General features: G+C 45.9%; 1 protein-coding gene and 1 long non-coding RNA gene across 2 annotated transcripts; one reads left to right on the forward strand and one right to left on the reverse strand.

Moving 5' to 3' along the window:
* Positions 1-3,365: 3,365 nt before the first annotated feature.
* On the reverse strand, positions 3,366-21,349 carry ZNF846 (zinc finger protein 846). Its single transcript, XM_063616034.1, is given in 10 exon segments — positions 3,366-5,721; positions 10,632-11,680; positions 11,682-11,981; positions 13,079-13,161; positions 15,327-15,406; positions 16,526-16,644; positions 16,646-16,657; positions 17,296-17,384; positions 20,932-21,010; positions 21,090-21,349. Coding segments are annotated over 7 exon segments (1,599 nt in total). The 5' UTR covers positions 17,311-17,384; positions 20,932-21,010; positions 21,090-21,349; the 3' UTR covers positions 3,366-5,721; positions 10,632-10,690.
* On the forward strand, positions 21,333-23,562 carry LOC134732291 (uncharacterized). Its single transcript, XR_010115287.1, has 2 exons — positions 21,333-22,306; positions 23,023-23,562. It is a non-coding gene; the product is annotated as an uncharacterized lncRNA (long non-coding RNA).
* Positions 23,563-24,922: the final 1,360 nt, after the last annotated feature.

A 24,922-nucleotide genomic window follows, 5' to 3' on the forward strand; every position in this document is an offset into this window, starting at 1 on the left:
CTTCTCCTGACAGCAGCTTACTGGAATCCCTTTAGGCAACCTTCCACAGTCCAAATGTTCCTTTACTCTTTATCTCCAGAACCAAGCCACACACATTACCAAACAGATGGGAGTATTCCAACTTCATATTACTGATAAGCCCTGTATCATTATTGACAAACTAAAAATCATTGGCAGTCACTATTGTTTAGGAAGACACCTACCCTGCATCTCACTCCATCCTTGGCTACCCTCCACCTGCTCATTTGACTCTCCTCCTGGCCCCTCCTCTTGCTTGCTTATACCCTGCCCCATGAATAGTAATGAAAGGCTACTCATAGATACTATGCACTTTCTTATACACCATGAGAACCCAACCTCTCCCTCTATGCAGTTGCACCATCAATCCCCACTACAACCTCTAACGGCTGCTGCCCTTGCTGGATCTCTAGGACTTTGGGTGCAGGACTCCTCTTTCAGTACACCCTCTCACATTTTCACTTTACATTTCCAGTTATGCCTGACACAAAGTCTCTTCTTTTTCTTTGGTTCTTCCACCACATGTGCCTACCTGCCAACTGGACGGGCACATGTACCCTAGTCTTCCTTACCCCCAAAATTCAGTTTACAGATGGGAACGAACAACTGCCTGTCCCCCTCATGACACCAACACGACAAAAAAGAGTCATCCCACTAATCCCTTTACTTGTGGGTCTAGGACTTTCTGCCTCCACTATTGCACTTAGAACTGGGGTAGCAGCTATCTCAACCTCTGTCACACCATTCTGCAGCCTCTCTAATGACTTCTCTGCTAGCATTACAGATATATCACAATCTTTATCTGTCCTCCAAGCCCAGGTTGATACTTTAGCTGCAGTTGTCCTCCAGAACTGCCAAGGCCTCGATTCACTGCAAAGACAGAGCTCAAAACCTCGCTAGTCAGGCAACTAATTACGCTGGACTCACCTGGCCACTCTCTAACTGGGTATCCTGGCTTCTTCCAATCATTAGTCCTCTAATACCTCTCTTCCTCCTTCACTTATTGAAGCCTTGTGTCTTGTGATTAATCTCTCAATTTCTACAAAACTGCATCCAGGCTATCACTAATCACTCTATACAACAAATGCTGCTTTTAACAACCCCACAATATCAACCCTTACCCCAAAATCTTACTTCAGTCTAATCTCTCCCACTTTAGGTTCCTGCACCACCGCTAATCCCGCTCGAAGCAGCCCTGAGAAACGTCACCCGTCACCCCTCCATACCGGCCCCAAATTTCACCCCAAGTTTTCACTATTATTTTTATTTCTTATTAATATAAAAAAAACAGGAACGTAAGATCCTCTGAGCTGGCTGCACCATGATCAAACCATTGTGACATTCCTCCGCCCTTGCGATAATGTACTTTGTGATATTCTTTGTCCTGTGAATGTAACTTGTAACATTCCTCCCCACCCTTGTGAATGTAATTTGCAACACCCTCCCTGCCCTTGTGTGGGCGGCAAGCCACCCAGGCACCGAGGCAAGAGACCGAGGACACGAGCTGTTCTAGTGTAATAAAATATAAAACAAGAATAGTTATACCAGATATAGATCTTAGATATTATATATGAATATCATTAATCATTAGTTTGTAGTAATTACTCTTTATCCCAATATTATAATAATCCTCATTCTATGATCATAATCTAGGAAAAACCAGGCCATACAGAGATAGGAGCTGAGGGGACATAGTGAGGTGTGACCAGAAGACAAGAGTGCCAGCCTTCTGTTATGCCCAGACAGGGCCACCAGAGGGCTCCTGGGTCTAGCGGTGACGCCAGCGTCTGGGAAGACGTCCATTGCCAGGCGGACAGTGGTCTAGCGGTAGCGAAGTGTGTCAAGGAACAACACCTGCTACTTAGCAGACCAGGAAAGGGAGTCTCCCTTTCCCCGGGGGAGTTTAGAGAAGACTCTGCTTCTCCACCTCTTGTGGAGGGCCTGACATCAGTCAGGCTTGCCCACAGTTATCCAGAGGCCTAACCATCTCCCTGTGATGCTGTGCTTCAGTGGTCACACTCCTAGTCTGCCTTCATGTTCCATCCTGTACACCTGGCTCTGCCTTCTAGATAGCAGTATAAAATTAGTGAAAGTACTAAAAGTCTCTGATATGCAGAAATAATGGTGTAAGCTGTCTTTCTCTTTGTCTCCTCTCTCTCTCTGCCTCAGCTGCCAGGAAGGGAAGGGGCCCTGTCCAGTGGACATGTGACCCACGTGACCTTACCTATCATTGGAGATGACTCACACTTTTTTTTTTTTTTTTTTTTTTTTTTGAGACGGAGTCTTGCTCTGTCTCCCAGGCGGGAGTGCAATGGCGCGATCTCGGCTCACTGCAAGCTCCGCCTCCCGGGTTCATGCCATTCTCCTGCCTCAGCCTCCCGAGTAGCTGGGACTACAGGCGCCTGCCAACACGTCCGGCTAATTTTTTGTATTTTTAGTAGAGATGGGGTTTCACTGTGTTAGCCAGGATGGTCTCGATCTCCTGACCTCGTGATCCGCCCGCCTCGGCCTCCCAAAGTGCTGGGATTACAGGCTTGAGCCACCGCGCCCGGCCGGATGACTCACACTCTTTACCCTGCCCCTTTTGCTTTGTATCCAATAAATAACAGTGCAGCCAGACATTCGGGGCCACTACCAGTCTCTGCACATTGGTGGTAGTGGTCCCGTGGGCCCAGATGCCTTTTCTTTTATCTCTGTCTTGTGTCTTTATTTCTACACTCTCTCATCGCTGCACACAGGAAGAGACCCACTGACCCTGTGGGGCTGGTCCCTACACCCTTGTGAATGTACTTTGTAACATTCCCCCCAGCCCTTGTGACAATACACCCTCCACTGCCCTTGTGAATGTACTTTGTAACATTCTCCCCACCCTTGTGAATGTACTTTGTAACATCCTCCCCACCCTTGAGAACATACTTCATAACATCCATCTCCTGCCCACAAAAAAAATTGCTCTTAATTCCACCACCTATCCCAAACCTATAAGAACCAATGATAATCCCACCACCTTCACTGACTCCTTTCTCAGACTCAGCCCACTTGCACCCTAGTGAATAAACAGCCTTCTTGCTCACACTAAGCCTGCTCAGGTTGTCTCTTATACGGACGCATGTAACATTACTGTAAAATGAGATCTTGCAGGGTGCAGTGGCTCATGCTTGTAATCTCAGCACTTTGGAGGCTGAGGTGGGTGGATCACCTCCCAAAGTACTGGGATTACATGCATGAGTCACCATGACCAGCCAGGTATTTCTTTATAGCAATTCAAGAACAGACTAATACACATGACTATTTCCAGGCTATTTTGTACCAATAGTCTAGCTGTCTGTGTACAATGCAACAGTATCTTTTTTTTAATAGGACTAGAAGGAATTTTATTAATTTTTTTGCACACAAAACAATAAACATTTTCTAAAAATACATACAAACAAAAAGATGCATATCAAACATATTAGGAAGGTTGCACATGGGAAGACGGGGAATAGAAATGGGGGGTGGGAATTAAAGAAAATAAATGAGAGAGGGACTTTGTATGGATCAAGATAATAACTCAATCCTCTATTTGACAAAGAAGAAGGAGAAGGAAGAGGAAGAAAAAGCAAGTGGGATAAAGGATCAGAAAGGGAGGAAAATAGAAAAAATTAGACTATGACTCCAGGGTAGACCTGTTTTGTTGTCACTGGGTTGGTTGGTTTGTCTGTTGTATTTTTCATATGTTTCGCCATGTTGGCCAGGCTGGTCTCGAACTCCTAGCCTCAAGTGATCAACCTGCCTCGGCCTCCCAGAGTGCTGGGACTACAGGCATGAGCCACCACGCCCAGCCCCCACATTGCATCTGGCCTCCGTGGTAGACCTCCCAGACGGGGCGGCCGGGCAGAGGCGCTCCTCACTTCCCAGATGGGGTGGCCAGGCAGAGGCGCTCTTCACATCCCAGACGATGGGCGGCCGGGCAGAGGCGCTCCTCACTTCCCAGATGATGGGCAGCCGGGCAGAGGCGCTCCTCACTTCCCAGTTGGGGCGGCCAGGCAGAGACGCTCCTCACTTCTTCCCAGATGGGTGGCCAGGCAGAGGCGCTCCTCACTTCTTCCCAGACGGGGCGGCCGGGCAGAGGCGCTCCTCACTTCCCAGATGGGGTGGCCGGGCAGAGGCGCTCCTCACTTCCCAGACGGGGTGGCGGCTGGGCAGAGGCACTCCTCACTTCCCAGACGGGGTGGCGGCTGGGCAGAGGCGCTCCTCACTTCCCAGATGATGGGTGGCCGGGCAGAGGCGCTCCTCACTTCCCAGTTGGGGCGGCCAGGCAGAGACGCTCCTCACTTCTTCCCAGATGGGTGGCCAGGCAGAGGCGCTCCTCACTTCTTCCCAGACGGGGCGGCCGGGCAGAGGCGCTCCTCACTTCCCAGATGGGGTGGCTGGGCAGAGGCGCTCCTCACTTCCCAGACGGGGTGGCGGCTGGGCAGAGGCGCTCCTCACTTCCCAGACGGGGTGGCGGCTGGGCAGAGGCGCTCCTCACTTCCCAGACGGGGTGGCGGCTGGGCAGAGGCGCTCCTCACTTCCCAGACGGGGTGGCGGCTGGGCAGAGGCGCTCCTCACTTCCCAGACGGGGTGGCCGGGCAGAGGCGCTCCTCACTTCCCAGACGGGGTGGCGGCTGGGCAGAGGCGCTCCTCACTTCCCAGACGGGGCAGCTGGGCAGAGGCGCTCCTCACATCCCAGACAATGGGCGGCCAGGCAGAGGCACTCCTCACATCCCAGATGGGGTGGCCGGGAAGAGGCGCTCCTCACTTCCCAGACAGGGCAGCCGGGCAGAGACGTTCCTCACTCTCTAGATGGGATGGCAGCCGGGAAGAGGCGCTCCTCACATCCCAGACGATGGGCGGCCAGGCAGAGACGCTCCTCACTTCCTAGACTGGGTGGCGGCTGGGCAGAGGCGCTCCTCACCTCCCAGACGGGGCGGCCGGGCAGAGGCGCTCCTCACATCCCAGACGATGGGCGGCCAGGCAGAGACGATCCCCACCTCCCAGACAGGGCAGCGGCCGGGCAGAGGCTGCAATCCCAGCACCCTGGGAGGTCAAGGCAGGCGGCTGGGAGGCGGACGCTGCAGCGAGCCAAGAACACGCCACCGCACTCCAGCCCCGGCAACACCGAGCACCGAGTGAGCTAGAGTCGGTCTGCAGTCCCAGCACCTCGGGAGGCCAAGGCGGGCAGACCACTCGAGGTCAGGAGCTGGAGACCAGCCTGGCCAACATGGCAAAACCGCGCCTCCAGCCAAAGGGCAAAAACCAGGCAGGGGTGGTGGTGCGTGCCCGCAATCCCGGGCAGCCCGCAGGCCAAGGCAGGAGAATCACGGGAGCCAGAGGCAGGGAGTCTGCAGCGTGCCCACTCTACTCCAGCCTGGGCAACAGAGGGAAGAAAAGAAAGAAAGGAAGAAAAGGAAGGAAGGGAGGGAGGGAGGGAGGAAGACAGTATCTTAATTACTACAGTTTTAATCTTGATATTCATTAGGGCAAGTTCTTCCACCTTTTTTATCAGCTGGGTCTTGATTATCCTTGTCTATTGTTCTTCCATATACCTTTTAGAAACAGCATTTCAAGGGCGGGCATGGTAGCTTATGTCTGTAATCCTCACACTTTGGGAGGCCAAGATGGGTGAATCACCTGAAGTCAGGAGTTTGAGACCAGCCTGGCCAACATGATGAAACCTCGTCTCTACAAAAAAAAAATACAAAAAATTAGCCAGGCGTGGTGGTGCATGCCTGTGATCCCAGCTACTCAGGAGGCTGAGGCAGGAGAATCGCTTGAACCTGGAGGTGGAAGTCACAGTGAGTGGAGATTTTGCCACTGCGTTCTAGCCTGGGCAACAAAGTGAGACTCCGTCCCCCCCCAAAAAAAAAATTCTTATTGCTTATTTCAGTAATTTCCCATGTTTTTTCTATTCTCTCATTCTAGAATGCCTTGTAGCAGGATATTGAAACTTTTTGCTTATCTCATACATTATTTAATTTACATCCTTTCCAGCACTTTTCTTTTTAAACTGAATTCTGTGAAACATTCCTTCACTTATTGAGATCTTTCTTCTTTTTTAATTTGAGTAGTTACTGCTATGAATTTCCCTCTTTTCACTGCTTTTACTGTATCTGTCCATTCAGGCTGCTATAACAAAATACCATAGACTGCTGGTTAATAAACAACATAAATTTATTTTTCTGAGTTCTGGAGATTAAGTCAAAGCTCAAGGTACGGTCAGATTCAGTGTCAGGTGAGGGCCCTTTTCCTGGTTCACAGACAGCCATCTTCTTGAAGTAACCAAATACAGAAGTGGCATGAAATATCTTTGGGGTGTCTTCCGTGAGGGAAGTAATCCCATTCTGCAGAGCCCTCATGACCTCATCATGTCCCAAAAATCCCAGCTCCTAATACAATCATTTTGGGAGTTAAGATGTCAAAATATGCAAGTTGAGGAGACAAAATTTATTTATTTATTATTATTGTTATTATTTTTTTTTGAGATGGAGTCTTGCTCTGTCACCCAGGCTGGAGTGCAGTGGCGTGATCTCGGCTCACTGCAAGCTCCACCTCCTGGGTTCACACCATTCTCCTGCCTCAGCCTCCCAAGTAGCTGGGACAACAGGTGCCTGCCACCACGCCCGGCTAATTTTTTTGTTTGTTTTTAGTAGAGATAGGGTTTCACCATGTTAGCCAAGATGGTCTCAATCTCCTGACCTTGTGATCCGCCCACCTTGGCCTCCCAAAGTGCTAGAATTACAGGTGTGAGCTACTGTGCCCAGCCGAGGAGACAAAATTTAGACCACAGCAACATCTCATAAATTTTGGTATGCCATGTCTTTGTTTTCATTTTTCTCAAGATGTTTTCTAATTTACCTTGTGAATTATTGCTTCACCCATTGATAGATCAGGAGTGTGTTGCTTACAATAAAACATATTTGCGAATTTTCCAGTTTTCCTTGTTTTTCATTTCTTGTTTCATTCTATGTGACTTGAAATGGTACTTTGTATTTCAGTCTTTTACATTTCATTAAGATTTCTTTTGTGGCCTAACATATGGTTTCTCCTGGAAACTATTCCACATACACTTGAGAAAAATGTGTTCTCTCCTGTTGTTGTGAGTTGTGCGAGTTGTGCCTGTTAGAGCCAACTGGTATATAGTACTTGTCCTATTTCCTTCTTGATATTATGGGTGGCTGTTCTACCTATTAAGTTGAAAGTGGTATATTGAGGTCTCCAATTATTATGCAGAATTGTCTATTTTTCCCTTTAATTTTGCCAATATTTACTTCATGTATTTTAAGCTCCGATGTTTGATATATATAATTTTTTTACCTTTTTTTTTTTTTTTTTTTGAGATGGAGTCTCGCTCTGTCGCCCAGGCTGGAGTGCAGTGGCGCAATCTCGGCTCACTGCAAGCTCCGCCTCCCAGGTTCACGCCATTCTCCTGCCTCAGCCTCTCGGAGCAGCTGGGACTACAGGCGCCTGCCACCACGCTCGGCTAATTTTTTGTATTTTTAGTAGAGACGGGGTTTCACCGTGGTCTCGATCTCCTGACCTCGTGATCCGCCCGCCTCGGCCTCCCAAAGTGCTGGGATTACAAGCGTGAGCCACCGCGCCTGGCCAATTTTTTTATCTTCTTGATGGATTTTACCTTCTATCAATATATACTGTCATTCACTCTCTCTTCTATCAGTTTTTGACTTCAAGTTTACTTTGTCTGATATTAGTATATCCAGCCAAATTCTCCTTAGGTTACTATTTACATGGAATTATCTTTTTCCATTATTTAACTTTCAAACTTTTTTGTCTTTAGACCTAAAGTGAAGGATGGCCGGATATAGTGGCTCACACCTGTAATCCCAGCACTTTGGGAGGCTGAGGTGAGCAGATCTCCTGAAGTCAGGAGTTTGAGACCAGCCTGGTCAACATGGCAAAACCCTGTCTCTACTAATACTACAAAAATTAGCTGGGCATGGTGGTGGGTGCCTGTAATCCCAGCTATTCAGGAGGCTAAGGCAGAAAGAATTGCTGGAAGCCAGGAGGTGGAGGTTGCAGTGAGCCAGGATCTTGCCATTGCACTCCAGCCTGGGCAACAGAGTGAGACTCCATCTTAAAAAAAAAAAAAAAAAAAAAAAGCGAAGGACAACATACAATTGGATTGTGTATTTTAATCCATTTTGCCAAATTATGCCATTAGATTGGAGAAGTTATCCCATTTACCCTTCGTATAATTACCAATAAAAAAGACTCGTTTTGCAACTTTGTTACTCTTTTTCTGTATGTCTTACAGCTTTTTGGTCCCTCATTTCCTGCATTACTGCCTTTTTTGTTAATTTGTTTTTGTAGTGACATCTTTTTTTCTTCTCATTTTGTGTATATTCCATTGGTATTTTATCCGTAGTTACCATGGGGATTTTTTTTTCTTTTTTTGAGATGGAGTATCACTCTTGTTGCCCAGGCTGGAGTCCAAAGCGATCTCGGGTCGCTGCAACCTCCACCTCCTGCATTCAAGTGATCCTCCTGCCTCAGCCTCTTGAGTAGCTGGCACTACAGGCACGTGCCACCACACCCAGCTAATTTTTGTATTTTTAGTAGGGACGGGGTTTCACCATGTTGGCCAGGCTGGTCTCAATCTCTTGACCTTGTGATCCACCCACCTCGGCCTCCCAAAGTGCTGGAATTAGAGGCATGGCCTGGTCACCATGGGGATTAAATATAACATCCTAACATCCACTGTACAGTCCACTGTCCAGTCCTCACTCCTCCCACATGCCGTTCTTACTACAATATAGAAAAAATTCTACTTAGGGGAAATTTTAAAAGCAATTAAACTTTTCAACCACAGAAAATTTACTGTCCATGACGATCTGTCATGGACAGTAAGACACATAGAAAGGCAATCTCATTTTCATGTCATTTATTTCAATTTCTCCTCTAGTACGAATTATCTCATGTACAGTAACAATAGTACCTGAAAGCTTCCCATAACTCCTCAGATTCATAGTTTATTCTTCCAGTGAATATTTTCAGAGGCACTTAAGGAATATGTATGCTAAAAGTATTACCAGATTTTTTTTTTTTTTTTGAGATGGAGTTTTGCTCTGTCACCCAGGCTGGAGTGCAGTGGCACAATCTTGGCTCACTGCAACCTGTCTCCTGGGTTCACACAATTCTCCTGCCTCAGCCTCCCAAGCAGTTGGGATTACAGGTACCCACCACCATGCTTGGCTAATTTTTGTATTTTTAGTAGAGATGAGGTTTAACCATGTTGGCAGGCTGGTCTCAAACTCCTGACCTCAAATGACCTGCCCATCTCAGCCTCCTAAAGTGCTGGGATTACAGGCATGAGCCACCACGCCCAGCATATTCCCATATTTTCACATTCATATAGCTTCCTTGCAGTGTGGGTTTTCACCTGTATAGTAAGACTTGTAAAATGGATGCAACATTTCCCTCATTCTGTATTATCAAGATTTCTCTCCAGTATGAATTATCATTAAAGGATGAAATAATACATGTGTGTATGTGTGTGTGCATATATATATGTGTGTGTGTGTATATATATATATGAAGACATTCCCATATTTCTAGCATTCATAATGTTTCTGGCCTCTTTGAGATTACCAAATATTAACACATGAGGCAGAAGTAAAGATCTCACATCTTACCTTCATAGGGTTTCTCTCCAATGCACGTTGACTTAGTAACACTGGAAGAATTCTTAACATACCTTAAATTGATGAGGTTTCTTATACCTGAAACTGTCAGAAATTTCTGAAGGCTGTCCCAGATTTCTTACATATATAGGCTATCTGCCCATTGTGAGTTCTTTGATGTTGAGTTATTAAAAGGTATAAGTGAAGATCTTGTAGTCTTTACATGTGTAGGGTTTTATACCACTGTGATTCTCATGTGGATACTAAATCCTGAGTACTAAGTAAATGTTTTATCACATTCCTTACATACAGAGGCTTTTTCTCCAGTGTTGATTACGAAGTGCTATGAAGCCTTGTGAAGTATTTTAAGACTATCTCTCATTCTTAACTTCAATTGGCTTTTACAGTAATTTTTGGTATGAAAAATGAACAATATGCTGGGTGTGGTGGCTCATGCCTGTAATCCCAGCACTTTGGGAGGCCAAGGCAGGCAGATTGTGAGGTCAGGAAATGGAGACCATCCTGGCTAACACGGTGAAACCCCGTCTCTACTAAAAATACAAAAAATTAGCTGGGCATGGTGGCACATGCCTGTAGTCCCAGCTACTCAGAAGGCTGATGCGGGAGAATTCCTTGAACCTAGGAGGCAGAGGTTGCAGTGGGCCAAGGTCGTGCCACTGCACTCCAGCCTGGGCAACAGAGGGAGACTCTGTCTCAAAAAAAAAAAAAAAAAGAGAAAAGAAAAAAGAAAAAGAAACAATAGGGGAAGAAACAAAGGCTTTACCACATCTTAGAACCAGATTTTTCTCCCAAAGTTGAGTTCTTACACTTTATAAGGTGTGAAGAATTACTACTCTTGCCTATTCCTTATATCACTGGGACTTGTGTCCATATAAAATTCATTCCTATTATATAAGAAATGGAAATTCAGTAAAGGTTGTCCATATTCTTTACCTTCATATGATTTTTTTCCAGATGAGTTTAGATGTAAATACTAAGATCTGAGGAACACTTCAGGTTTTTTCACATGCCTTAGTTCTTAGATGTTTAGCAAGTGCTGAAGATTGAGTGAAGTTTTTCCCACATTTCTTACATTCATATGGTTTTGCTCCAGAGTGAGTTCGCATGTGAACATTAAGGCATGTGGAATACTTGAAGGCCTTCCCACATTCTTTACATGCATAAGGCTTTTCTCCTGTGTGCTTTCGCATGTGCATATTAAGATTTTTGGAACAAGCGAATGCTTTACCGCATTCCTTACATTCATAGGCCTTTTCTCCAGTGTGAGTTCTTAAATGGGTACTAAGACCCGAAGATTGAGCAAAAGCTTTCCCACATTCCTTGCATTCAAACAGCTTCTCTCCAGTGTGAATCCTTACACGTTGACTAAGCATTGAGGAATTATTAAAGGGTTTCCCACATTCTTTACATTCATAGGGCTTTTCTCCAGTATGTGTTCTCATGTGTAAAACAAGTCCTGAGGAACGAGTAAAAGCTTTCCCACATTCCTTACATAAATATGGCTTCTCTCCACTGTGAATCCTTACATGTTTTGTAAGGTATGAGGAATGAATAAAAGCTTTTCCACACTCCTTACATTCATATGGCTTTTCTCCAGTGTGAATTCGTATGTGTAAAATAAGTCCTGTGGATCCAGTGAACGCTTTTCCACATTCCATACATACATAGGGCTTCTTTCCACTGTGAATTCTTGTATGATCAGTAAGATATGAATAATGGGTGAAGGCTTTCCCACGCTCTTTACATTTATATGGTTTTTCTCCAGTGTGAGTTCTGATGTGTAATTTAAGTCCTGTGGATTGAGTGAAAGCTTTACCACATTCTTTACAGACATAAGGCTTCTCTCCACTGTGAATTCTTCCATGTCCTATAAGGTGTGAGGAATTACTGAAGGCTTTCCCACATTCCTTACATACATAGTGTTTGTCTCCACTGTGAGATATTATATGTACCTTAAGGGATGACTGATCAAGAAAAGTTCTCAAAACAATCTTTGCATTCACACAATTTCTCTTGTGTGTGAGTTTTATTCTGCCTAGTAAGATTCGGAAACTGGTTGCAGGCTTTTTCATGTTTAACACACTTAGGCGTTTTCCCCTCAGCATGACTTTTCTTGTAAAAACTATGAGGAAAGTTCTTTCTTAAGGCTTTTCCACTCTGATTATCCTCAGAAGTTTTCTCTCCAATGTGAGTTCTCATGTGAGTCATAAGAAATGGGTGTTCACTGAAGACTTTTCCAGAATGGTTAGAGTCATAGAGTTTCTCTGCAGTATTGCTTCTCTCCTGTTGAGATATAAAAGATGAATAAAGAATTTCTCACAGTCAGTATGGTAACAGAATTTCTCCCCAATCACAATATCTATGCATTGGAAATATAAACATTTTAACATATCCATTATATGTACAAAGTTCCAGCCCCATTTTTGAGTTAAGCTGAGTAATAGGACAATGAGGCCACTAGTCTGCCTATATTCTCTGTGTTCACAGAGCTTTTTAGAAAATCTGTCTGATATATATTTTTTAATTAATTTATTTTTTTTTTTTGAGAAAGATTCTCACTCTATCGCCCAGACTGAAGTGCAGTGGCACAGTCTCAACTCACAGCAATCTCCACCTCCCGGTTCAAGGGACTCTCACGCCTCAGCCTCCCGAGTAGCTGGGATTACAGGATGTGCCACTGTGCCCAGCTAATTTTTGTATTTTTAGTAAACACAGATTTTTGCCATGTTGACCAGGCTGGTCTCCAAATCCTGGCCTCAAGTGATCTGCTTGCTTTGGCCTCCCAAAGTGCTAGGATTACAGGCATGAGCCACAATACATCTGAGAATTATTTAGACTAAATTATGGGCTGGGCACAGTGGCTCATGCCTGTAATCCCAGCACTTTGGGAGGCCAAGGCAGGTGGATTGCTTTGAGCTCAGGAGTTTGAGACCAGCCTGGACAAAATGGTGAAACCTCATCTCTACAAGGAAAAAAAAAAAATCAGCCAGGCATGGTGGCTCATGCCTGTAGTCTCAGCTACTCAGGAGGCTGAGGCTGGAGGACCATTTGAGCCCAGGAAACAGAGGTTGCAGTGAGCCAAGACTGCACCACTGCACACCAGCCTGAGCAACAGAGTAAGACCTTGTCTCAAAAATAATAATAAGGTAAAATAAATTATGTACCAAAAGCTGAGTTGTATGTTTGTGGATGTTTATTTGTGAGATCTCTGAGAAGAAATACGTTTGCAGTAAGTTTAGAGTGCTTCCCATATTCATGATATTCAGAGAATCTCTTCAGACTTTGTTTTCTTTGGGTAAGTGCCATTTTCCTCATGTAATTTTCATGAATATTGTGCTTCTTGTCCTCGTGTGGAAGATTTCATCCCTTGGAAATGTTACCAATTGTATTCCATTTGGTGATCTTTCTGCAGAAATATCTTGCAGCAGTGGGGAGCCTTTGGTTTTGAGTTGCAAATCCAATTCTGAAATAAGGTGAAAAATGCAGCTTGGGAGAAAAATTGTGAAATAAAGTCACTTAAAAGCCTATGGGGCTGGGTATGGTGGCTCACGCCTGTAATCCTAGCACTTTGGGGGGCCTAGATGGGTGGATTACCTGAGGTTAGGAGTTCAAGACCAGCCTGGCCAACATGGCGAAACACCGTCTCTGCCAAAAATACAAAAAATTAGCCTGGTGCAGTGGCGTGTGCCTGTAATCCCAGCTACTCGGGAGGGTGAGGCAGGAGAATCACTTGAACCCAGGAGGCGGAAGTTGTGGTGAGCTGAGATCCATCACTGCACTCCAGCCTGGGCTACAGAGCAAGACTTTGTCTCAAAAAAAAAAAAAAAATGCCTAAGGAACAGAAATAGCATAATCAAATGTGGCAGAATGAAGAACTCCAGGGCTCTTTCCTACTAGAATACAACTAATGAGTTCAGAAAAGCTATCAGAATCAACTGTGCCGGGCTGGGTGCGGTGGTTCATGCCTATAATCCCAGCACTTTGGGAGGTCAAAGCAGGTGGATCACTTGAGGCCAGGAGTTCGAGACCAGCCTGGCCAACATGGTGAAGCTCTGTCTCTACTAAAAATACAAAAATTGGCCAGGCGTGGTGGTGTGCACCTATAATCCCAGCTACTCAGGTGGCTGAGTCATGAGAATCACTTGAACCCAGGAGGCAGAGGTTGCAGTGAGCCAAGATCATGCCACTGCACTCCAGCCTGGGTGACACAGTGAGACCCTGTGTCAAAAAAGAAAAAAAAAAAAAAAAAAAAAAATATATATATATATATATATAGCTAAGTGAAAGAAGCTAGACAGAAAAGGTTACATTGTATGATTCCATTTATATAAGATATACAGAAAGGGTAAATCCGTAGAGAGAGAAAGCAAATTAGTCTCTGCAGGGTGAGTGGGGAGTGACTGCTTGATGGGTACATGGTTTCCTTTTGGTGTGATGGTAATGCTTTGAAACTAGGCCAAGCACACTGGCTAATGCCTGTAATCCCAACATTTTGGGAGGCGGAGGCAGGTGGATCACTTGAGGTCAGGAATTCGAGACCAGCCTGGCCAACATGGTGAAACTCCATCTCTATCAAAAAACACAAAAATTAGACAGGCGTGGTGGCACACGCCTCTAGTCCCAACTACTCAGAAGGCTGAGGCGGGAGAATCACTTGAAGCCAGGAAGCTGATAGAGGTTGCAGTGAGCCAAGATGCCACCACTGGACTCTATCCTGGGCAACAGAGAGAGACTCTGTCTCAAACAAACAAACAAAAAAGAAATGCTTTGAAACTAAAAAGAGCTGATAGCTACACAACACTAAAATGGTAAATTTTTGTATATTTTACGTAAAAAAAGTACATGGCATATTTGCATATCTTTCCAAACTTGCATAAAACATGATAAAAAAGAGTGAAGCAAATGGAAAGATGGACTATAAAGAGTTTGGCTATGTCAGAAGTTTTGCAATGATAAAGATATGGTGTCAAAACTATCACTACACCTGTAATGCCAGCAGCACTTTGGGAGGCTGAGGTGGGTGGATCACGAGGTCAGGAGTTTGAGAACAGCCTGGCCAACATAGTGAAATCCCATCTCTACCAAAAATACAAAAAATTAGTTGGGCGTGGTGTTAGGCGCCTGTAATCCTAGCTACTTGAGAGGCTGAGGCAGAATTGCTTGAACCCAGGAGGTGGAGGTTGCAGCAAGCCGAGATCGTGTCACTGCACACCAGCCAGGGCAACAGTGCGAGACTCCATCTCAAAAAACAAACAAACAAACAAACAAACAAACCTGTATTACTTATTATCCAAGTAATAATATGCAGAAAACTGAGGCTGACAGTAAGCAAAAAGATGGGAGAATCAAGAAAGCAATATAAGAAGGTGTTGGCAAAGGACCTACATACATAAGATGGAATTTTCAAATAAGGCAGACAAACCTTTCTGAGAACAGAAAAAAGGTTGAGAAGATCAATGGAAATTTAAAGATGAGGGGAGTTGAAGGTATCTAATGAAACCAAATGGCCTCAGCCTTCTCGGGAAAACAGTATACCCTGAGAAGTTTGCAAAGTAACATTTCCAATGTACTACATGTCTCCCAGGCTGGCACTGCTCTTCATAATACCATATCTGCTTATGAACTCACCCTGCAGAACTCCTGTCACTCCTGTCCTCAGCTCTTCCATTTGTTCCAATCCAGACATGAAACAGGGTTTGCATAATTCAACCCTGCTGGAGGGGAAAATGCACAAAAGAAGAGGCCCATGCAAGACATAACACCATGTCCTCGAATGGGGAACCAATACTTTTGCCTTCAGGGATTCTGAAGACGGTCAAGTGTAACTTTACAAACAGCAAACTAATCATATAACATTTCCAATATGTGCACTAAAAGTATTTTTAAAACAACAAAAATGTTGGCCAGGCATAATGGCTCATGCCTGATACCCCAGCACTTTGGGAAGCCAAGGCAGGCAGGTCACTTGAGGTTAGGAGTTCAAGACCAGCCTGGCCAATGTGGTGAAACCTCCTCTCTACTAAAAATACAAAAATTAGCAGGGCATGGTGGCATGGGTCTGTGGTCCCAGCTACTTAGGAGGTTGAGGCAGGAGAATTGCTTGAGCCTGGAAAACCAAGTCCAACTTCATACACATTTAAAGTCTTAAAAGTTTTTAATCCATACATGAAATAAACTCATTTACTTAAATCTTTATTTTCATGGGGAATCCTCTACACCAGGGTGTCCAATCTTTTGGCTTCCCTGGGCCACACTGGAAGAAGAAGAATGGTCTTGGACCCCATATAAAATACATTAACACTAACGATAGCTGATGAGCTACAACAAATAAACAAAAAAACAGGTCTGTGCATAAATCTCATAATGCTTTAAGAAAGTTTACAAGCTTGTTCTATTAAGTAATGCCCAGGCCATGCACGGTGGCTCACGCCTGTAATCCTAGCACTTTGAGAGGTCGAGGCAGGTGGATCACCTGAGGTCAGAGTTTGAGACCAGCCTGGCCAACATAGTGAAACCCCGTCTCCACTAAAAATACAAAAATTAGCTGGCCATGGTGGTGCACACCTGTAATCCCAGCTACTTGGGAGGCTGAGGCAGGAGAATCACTTGAACCCAGGAGGGGAAGGTTGCAGTGAGCAGACTGTGCCACTGCACTCCAGCCTGGGCAATAGAGCCAGACTGTGTCTCAAAAAAAAAAAAAAAAAAAAAAGGAATGCCTACTGGCTACAGTCTATGCCTGTCTTGCTTATTACAGTACCCCCATTTGACAGCAAACATTTAAGAAACATTGATTTCCTAAAGGGGTCAGTGAAGAAATGATGCCAGTTTTACCTAGTATAATGAGATTCTTGTAGTTCTCCAACATCACATCTCTGTAGAGATCTCTCTGGGTTTGATCCAACAAAGTCCACTCCTCCTGGGGAAAGTCCACAGCCACATCCTCAAAGGGTCACTAAGTGCTAAACCATTAAATACATGCTGGCTTCAGCTAAGTACCATCTTCTTTGACGTTCTGAGAAAAATGTATGAAGGACTAAGGAAGACTAGAAGCCTGCAGTACTCCCAGGCCTCAGGCCTCTTCTCCTCTATATAGATACTGTCTTGCAACTGCATCCAGTCACATGGACTTATCAGCATCACTGAAACACGACTAAACTGATCTTACTACAGCTTTACAATGAGCTCTTCTGGCCTTAGTCCTCCTCTATTTATAGTTGCAGTCTGCACTGAACATGTTGCAGCACTATGTAAAATCTCATAACAAATGAATTATCTCCACAGTGACACACAAATTCCTTCAGATTAGACACCTCCATCCCCTTCTTATAATCTGTCATAACACTCGGCAAAACAATGAGCCAACAAGCATGACTGAGGATCAGAAAGAATTACTAAATATTGAGATAAAACAATAATTTCCATTGCAATCTCTGTACAACCTGAGATGGCATGGTTCCTAGAGAAATTCACCTGGGGAGTTATTTCCTGAGCAGGACCATCATTTCTTTAAGATGCTTGAATACACGATAAGGAGGTAAGGCTACCTGATGATGGCTACAAGCATAATATTTTGAAGTTATGTCTGCTTTCCACTTGCCTGAGAAGAATCCATCAGTAACCCAGCCACCAGCTTTGCCTCCTCAAAGTCCCTCTCATGAAGACAGAAAGTGTCCTGGAAAAAATGACCTTTGGGAAAAGAATAATGGCATGTCAGTTGGATACATCAAACAAAAAGTATTTCAGGCTGGGCACAGTGGCTCACGCCTGTAATCCCAGCACTTTGGGAGGCCAAGGCGGGCAAATCACTTGAGGTCAGGAGTTTGAGACCAGCCTGGCCAACATGGTGAAACCCTGTCTCTATTAAAAATACAAAAAAAAATTAGCCGGGTGTGGTGGCGCACGCCTGTAATCCTAGCTACTCGGGAGGCTGCGGTGGGGGAATCACTTGAACCTGGGAGGTGGAGATTGCAGTGAGCCGACACCATGCCACTGCACTACAGCCTGGGTGACAGACTGCGACTCCATCTTAAAAAACAAAAAAATAGGCTGGGCGTGGTGGCTGATGCCTGTAATCCCAGCACTTTGGGAGGCCGAGGCAGGCAGATCACAAGGTCAGGAGATCAAGACCATCCTGGCTAACACGGTGAAACCCCGTCCTACTAAAGATACAAAAAAATTAGCTGGGCGTGGCGGCATGTGCCTGTAGTCCCAGCTGCTGGGGAGGCTGAGGCAGCAGAATGGTGTGAACCTGGGAGGCGGAGTTTGCAGTGAGCTGAGATCGCACCACTGCACTCCAGCCTGGGTGACAGAGCAAAACTCCGTCTCAAAAAAAAAAAAAAAAAAAAAAAAAAACAAGCAAAACAACAACAACAAAAAAAATAGAGCATTTCCACACCCTGCATCTCAGACATAGTCTTTTCCATGACATGCCTCCCAATTGTAATACTATTCTGACACTTAGGCCGGGCACGGTGGCTCACGCTTGTAATCCCAGCACTTTGGGAGGCCGAGGCAGGCGGATCACGAGGTCAGGAGATCGAGACCACGGTGAAATCCCGTCTCTACTAAAAATACAAAAAATTAGCCAGGCGTGGTGGCGGGCGCCTGTAGTCCCAGCTACTCGGAGGCTGAGGCAGGAGAATGGCGTGAACCCGGGAGGCGGAGCTTGCAGTGAGCCGAGATTGTGCCACTGCACTCCAGCCTGGGCGACAGAGCGAGACTCCGTCTCAAAAAAAAAAAAATACTATTCTGACACTTAATACTCTAGTTGGGCCAGGGGGTGGCTCATGCCTGTAATCCCAACACTTTGGGAGGTCAAAGTAGGAGGATGGCTTGAGGCCAGGAGTTAGACACCATCCTGGGCAATATAGTAGACCAAGTCTCTTTATTAAAAAAAAATAAATAAATATATACATATATATGAAAACAAACAATAAAAGAAAAAATACTCTAGTTGACTTTGCCTAGTAACTATCAGACAGTAAGAATATTTTTATGTCTGGCTTCTTTCAGTCAGCATTATGCTTGTGAGGCACACCCAACTTGTATTCATCCACCTGTGATTTTGTTCATATCTTTGCTGAAGAGTATGTCACAGAGGCTGGGCATGGTGGCTCATGCCTGTAATCCCAGCACTTTGGGAGGCCAAGATGGGCAGATCACTTGAGGTCAGCAGTTCAAGATCAGCCTGGTCAACACAGTGAAACCCCATCTCTACTAAAAATACAAAGAAAAATTAGCTGGGCCTGGTGGCTTGCACCTGTAATCCCAGCTACTCGGGAGGCTAAGGCAAGAGAATCACTTGAACCATGAAGGCGGAAATTACAGTGAGCCAAGATTGTGCCACTGCACTCCAGCCTGGGTGACACAGCAAGACTATCAAAAAAAAAAAAAAAAAGCCACAGAAATAAATACACCACAATTCATCCATTCTGTAGATCCACATTTGGGTTGTTTCTAATTTAGGCTATTTCAAATAATGTGATGAATAACTTTTACATTTAGCCTGGCACACGTATGCATGTTACATCACCAAGTCCATATTTAGTTGATACTGTTTAAAATGTGGCCGGGCACAGTGGCTCACAACTGTAATCCCAGCACTTTGGGAGGCCGAGGTGGGTGGATCACAAGGTCAAGAGATGGAGACCATCCTGGCCAACATGGTGAAACCCCATCTCTACTAAAAATACAAAAATTAGCTGGGCGTGGTGGCATGTGCCTGTAGTTCCAGCTACTCAGGAGGCCGAGGCAGGAGAATCGCTTGAACCCGGGAGGTGGAGGTTGCAGTGAGCCGAGATCACTCCACTGCACTCCAGCCTGGCAACAAAGCAAGACTCTGTCTCAAAAAAAAAAGGTGTTCTTATCAGCAATGCATGCACATCTTAAAGAAGACTTGATATTGTCACTGACTTTAGTTATGCTTTTATTTATTTTATTTTTTTTGTAGAGATGGGGTCTCACTATGTTGCCCCCAGCTGGTCTCAAACTCATAGCTTCAGGGGCTCCTCCTGCTTCTGCTTCCCAAAGTGCTGGGATTACAGGGGTGAGCCACTGTGCCCGGCCTAGTTTTATTGATTGATTGATTGAGACGGTGTTTTGCTCTTGTTGCCCAGGCTGGAGTGCAATAGCACAATCTCAGCTCACCACAACCTCTGCCTCCCGGGTTCAAGCGATTCTCCTGTCTCTGCCTCCCAAGTAGCTAAGATTACAGGCATACGCCACCACACCTGGCTGATTTTGTATTTTTAGTAGAGGCAGGGTTTCTCCATCTTGGTCGGGCTGATCTCGAACTCCCAACCTCAGGTGATCCGCCCACCTCGGCCTCCCAAAGTGCTGGGATTACCGGCGTTTAAGTCACCGCATCCGGCCAATACACATTGATCTACACAAGAGATGCAAAGAAACAGAAAACATGCAAAATATTAACAAATGGTCAGTCTACAACAAGGATATATAATAGGTGTTCAATATTCTGGCCTTTCACATTTTCTTCAGTTTAGAATATTCAATCTACAGATAGCCTGGGCAACAAACCAAGACCCTGTCTTTAAAACGTAAATAAATAAATAAAAATATATGAGGGGGAAGGCCAGGCATGGTGGCTTATACCTATAATTCCAGCACTTTGGGAGTCCCAGGCGGGTGGATCACGAGGTCAGGAGTTCGAGACCAGCCCAACCCCCATGGTGAAACCCTGTCTCTACTGAAAATACAAAATTAGCCAGGCGTGGTGGCACATGCCTGTAATCCGTTACTCAGGATGCTGAGGCAGGAGAATCGCTTGAACCCAGGAGACGGAGGTTGCAGTGAGCCTAGATCATGCCATTGCACTTCAGCCTGGGCAACGAGCGAAACTCCGTCTCAAAAATATATACATATACGAGGGGAAAAACACTGAATCAAAACACGTCTCTTTCACAGTAAATACAACTGTAATTTCTGATACTGGCATAATGAAGCCTGCATTCTACTTCCTGGAAGCCCCTCCGTTTTGAAGCTCTTTGGGAGGTAGGGACCTACGAAGTTCAGCTGCTGTTGGTCTCAAAAACACAGCGGTGTATTGCTACTTTGCTTTATAACTGTGGCAATATTTGCTTTTATTTCTAGAAACCTACAACTCCTGCACACTTGAAAAAGCATTTAACTGCTGAACAATTTCTCAAACTTCAATAAGCGATGCCCCCCCCCCCGCCCCCCTACAGCCAGAGCATCTCCTCCGTCCAGGGCTCACCGGAACGCACTGCAATCGCCCGGTCGGTGACAAAAGGACGCTGTGGCCCTTTTCCACAACAGCGGAGATGCTTTTCCTTCTGGAGAAAGGACACAAAGGTTGACTAGCTGCTTTTAAACAGAGGGGCACGGTGGTTGGAGAAAAAAACACGTCTCTACCGGGGACCCTGGGCCAGGCCGACTGGTGCGGGCACAGCGGGAAGAGGCGCTCCGAGGAGGCGGCGGGGGAAACCCCTGCCTCGGGGTCCTGGCGGAGAGGGGGCGCCGCTTCTCCGGAACAGCCGCGGGAGGCCGGCGCGTCTCAGACCTAGCCGAAGCGCGGGGCGGCGCCCTCCGACCCTCACCCAGCCTCCCGCTAGGCCCTCTTGCCCGGCCCTGCCTAGGTTGAGCATGAGTGCCGGCTGAGGTGAAAACCCAGCTAGGAAGCGGCTGGAGAGCGGGGAATAGGTATAGCGGCGCACCGGCTCGCACTTCCGCTTCCGGCTGCGCACCGCAGTAAGTGTAGGGGACCGAACCCCAAGAGCTTTGGAATGAGGATGATGTGAAGCTGAGAGAAGAGCTGGGGCCGCCTCTTCGACACGCGTACAGAAAAGTCCCGTTTTCACGCATCCAAGGTGGACCAGGATCCAGATCAATCTGTCGATATTGGGAACACCGCCGTACCAGGAAACCCAGCGCCAAGGGCCGGGTTGGAGGCGGGGACCGGCCCAGGGGGCGGGGCATGCGTGGAGGCGTCACCCAAGGCTTGGACTACAGGCAGCGGGATGCTCATCGAGTGCTTTTCTTTTCTTTTTTTCTTTTTTTTTTTTTTTTTTGAGACGGAGTCTCGCTCTGTCGCCCAGGCTGGAGTGCAGTGGCGCAATCTCGGCTCACTGCAAGCTCCACCTCCCGGGTTCACGCCATTCTCCTGCCTCAGCCTCTCCGAGTAGCTGGGACTACAGGCGCCCGCCACCACGCCCGGCTAATTTTTTGTATTTTTAGTAGAGACGGAGTTTCACCGTGGTCTCGATCTCCTGACCTCGTGATCCGCCCGCCTCGGCCTTCCAAAGTGCTGGGATTACAAGCGTGAGCCACCGCGCCCGGCCCTCTTTTCTTTTTTCTTTTTATTTTTAGTTTTGTGAGATAAGGCTCCGGTCTGTCGCCTAGGCTGGAGTACAGTGGCTCCGTCATAGATCATTGCAGCCTGGAACTCCTGCGCTGAAGAGATCCTCCCGCCTCAGCCTCCGGAGTAGCTTGCACCACAGTTGCGCCCATCACGCCCAGCTAAGTTATCTTTTTCTAGAAACTTGGGTCTCACTATGTTCCCTAGGCTGGTCTCGAACTCCTGAGCCTAAAGGATCCTCCCCTTTTGGCCTCCCTAGTAGCTTGGACCGCAGGTGAGTGCCACCACGCCCGGCTAATTTTATTTTTCTTTTTTTTTTTTTTTGTAGAGACAGGGTCTCTGTTACCCAGGCTGGTCTGGAACTCCTAGGCTCGAGTGATCCTTCCACTTTGGCCTCCCAAAGTGCTGGGATTATAGGCGTGAGACACCACCCTAGGGAAATTCTTTTCTGCAGGATTTTCTCCTTGTTTTTTCAACCCTCTGCAGGGTTATAAACATATTTACAAAGAAAAGCCCGCTGTAGTCCTAGCCACTGCGGGAGAATCGCTTGAGCCCAGGAGTTCGAGACCAGCGACACCCTGTTTAAAAGATTAACCTGATGGGGCTGGCGGCGGTAGCTCACGCCTGTAATCCCAGCACTTTGGGAGGCCGAGACAGACGGAACACCTGAGGTCAGGAGTTCGAGACCAGCCTGGCCAACATGCTGAAACCCCATCTCTACTAAAAATATTTTAAAAATAGCCGGGCGTGGTGGTGGGCGCCTGTAATCCCAGCTACTCGGGAGGCTGAGGCAGGAGAATTGCTTAAACCTAGGAGATGGAGGTTGCAGTGAACCGATACGGTGCCACTGTACTCCAGCCTGGGTGACAGAGTGAGACTCCGTCTCAAAAAAAAAAAAAAGATTAACTTGTTAATCCATAAAATGGTCTATGCCTCTGATACATTCAGTTCCTTCTTTAGGCCTTTAGTTTTGTTGCAATACAATTATAGCATACAATTCGACCACCCCGTCTGGGAAGTGAGGAGCGCCTCTGCCCGGCCGCCCCATCTGGGAAGTGAGGAGCGCCTCTGCCTGGCCGCCCATCGTCTGGGAAGTGAGGAGCGCCTCTGCCTGGCCACCCATCATCTGGGAAGTGAGGAGCGCCTCTACCCAGCTGCTGTGCAACCTTCCAAGTGTGAAGTGACAGCCTTCATTGTAGAATGAATGAAGACACTGGCACTGATTATATAACACCTTGGCAGCTATCTAAAGTCATTGATGGTGGAGGTATTGGAATTTTAGAAGAAAGCAAACACACAAATTTGACTAAAGGCGATTTTGTGACTTCTTTCTATTGGCCCTGGCAAACCAAGGTTATTCTGGATGGAAATATATCAGCCTTGAAAAGGTGATATATATATATGAACGCATCTGATTTTTTTCCCCGTATAATTCTTACTTTGTGCATTTGATATTCAGTTGTGTTTGTAATCACGGAAAAATAAAAGCATATATAAAAAGAAAAAAAAACAATTATAGCATAAAATTAACCCGTTTAAAGTGTACAGTTTCGTGGCTTTTTGTATATTCATATATTTGTGCATCGATCATCACAATCAATTTTAGAACATTTTCATGACCACAAAAATAAACCCAGTACCCTAGCCATCATCACCCAATCCGCTCATCCAGCCCTACCACCACCCCCAGCGTCCAAAGCAACAGCTAATCTTTCTGTATGTATAGATTGCCTACTGTAGATATTGCCTGTAGAATTAGAATATAAAACACGTGGTGTTTGGCTTGTTTCATTTAATGTTTTCAAAGTTCATCCAATTAGCATATATCAGTACTTAATTTTTTTTACTAAATAAGATTCCATCGTATGGTTATAACATCAGTTGTTGGATATTGGGTTTTCTCTCTTTTTTTTTTTTTTTTTGGCTTTTTGGGATAATACAAGACGCATTTTAAGCAGTGGTCAAAGGAAAATTCATATTCCTAAACACTTTTGTCAATAAAAATGAGAATGGCTGGGTGCAGTGGCTCACACCCGTAATCCCAGCACTTTGGGAGGCCGAGGCAGGCGGATCACCTGAGGACAGGAGTTTAAGACCAGCCTGGCCAACATAGTGGAACCCGGTCTCTACTAAGAAATACAAAAATCAGCTGGACGTGGTGGTGCGCACCTATAATCCCAGCTTCTCGGGAGACTGAGGCAGGAGAATCACTTGAACCTGGGAGGCGGAGGTTGCAGTGAGCCAAGATGGCGCCGCGGCACTTCAGCTTGGGCAACGGAGCGTGACTGTCTCAAAAAACAAAAAAAAGGAATAAAAAATAAATCCGCAGCTCAAAAAATAAAACCTAGAAAAAGAATATCAATGTAAACCAAAATGGAAAAAGGTTTATTTATTTATTTTTTATTTCAATAGCCTTTGGGAAACAGGTGGTTTTGGGTTACATGGATAAGTTCTTTAGTGGTGATTTCTGAGATTTTGGTGCACCCATCATCCAAGCAGTGTATAATGTACCCAATGTGTAGTTTTTTATCCACTTTTACCCCTCACCCACCTCCCACCCTTCCCCCAGAGTCCCCAAAGTCCATTCTTTCTTTCTTTCCTTTTTTTTTTCTTTTTTCTTTTTTGTTTTTTCATTTTGAGACGGAGTCTCACTCTGTTGCCCAGGCTGGAGTGTAGTGGCATGATCTCGGCAACCTCTGCCTCCCAGGTTCAAGCGGTTCTCTTGCCTCAGCCTCCTGAGTAACTGAGATTACAGACATGCGCCACCATGCTCAGCTAATTTTTATATTTTTAGTAGAGATGGAGTTTTGCCACATTTGCCAGGCTGGTCTTGAACTGCTGGCCTCAAGTGATCTGCCCACCTCGGCCTCCCAAATTGCTGGGATTACAG

This window comes from Symphalangus syndactylus, chromosome 13, assembly GCF_028878055.3.
Source record: "Symphalangus syndactylus isolate Jambi chromosome 13, NHGRI_mSymSyn1-v2.1_pri, whole genome shotgun sequence".
Taxonomy (NCBI): domain Eukaryota; kingdom Metazoa; phylum Chordata; class Mammalia; order Primates; family Hylobatidae; genus Symphalangus; species Symphalangus syndactylus.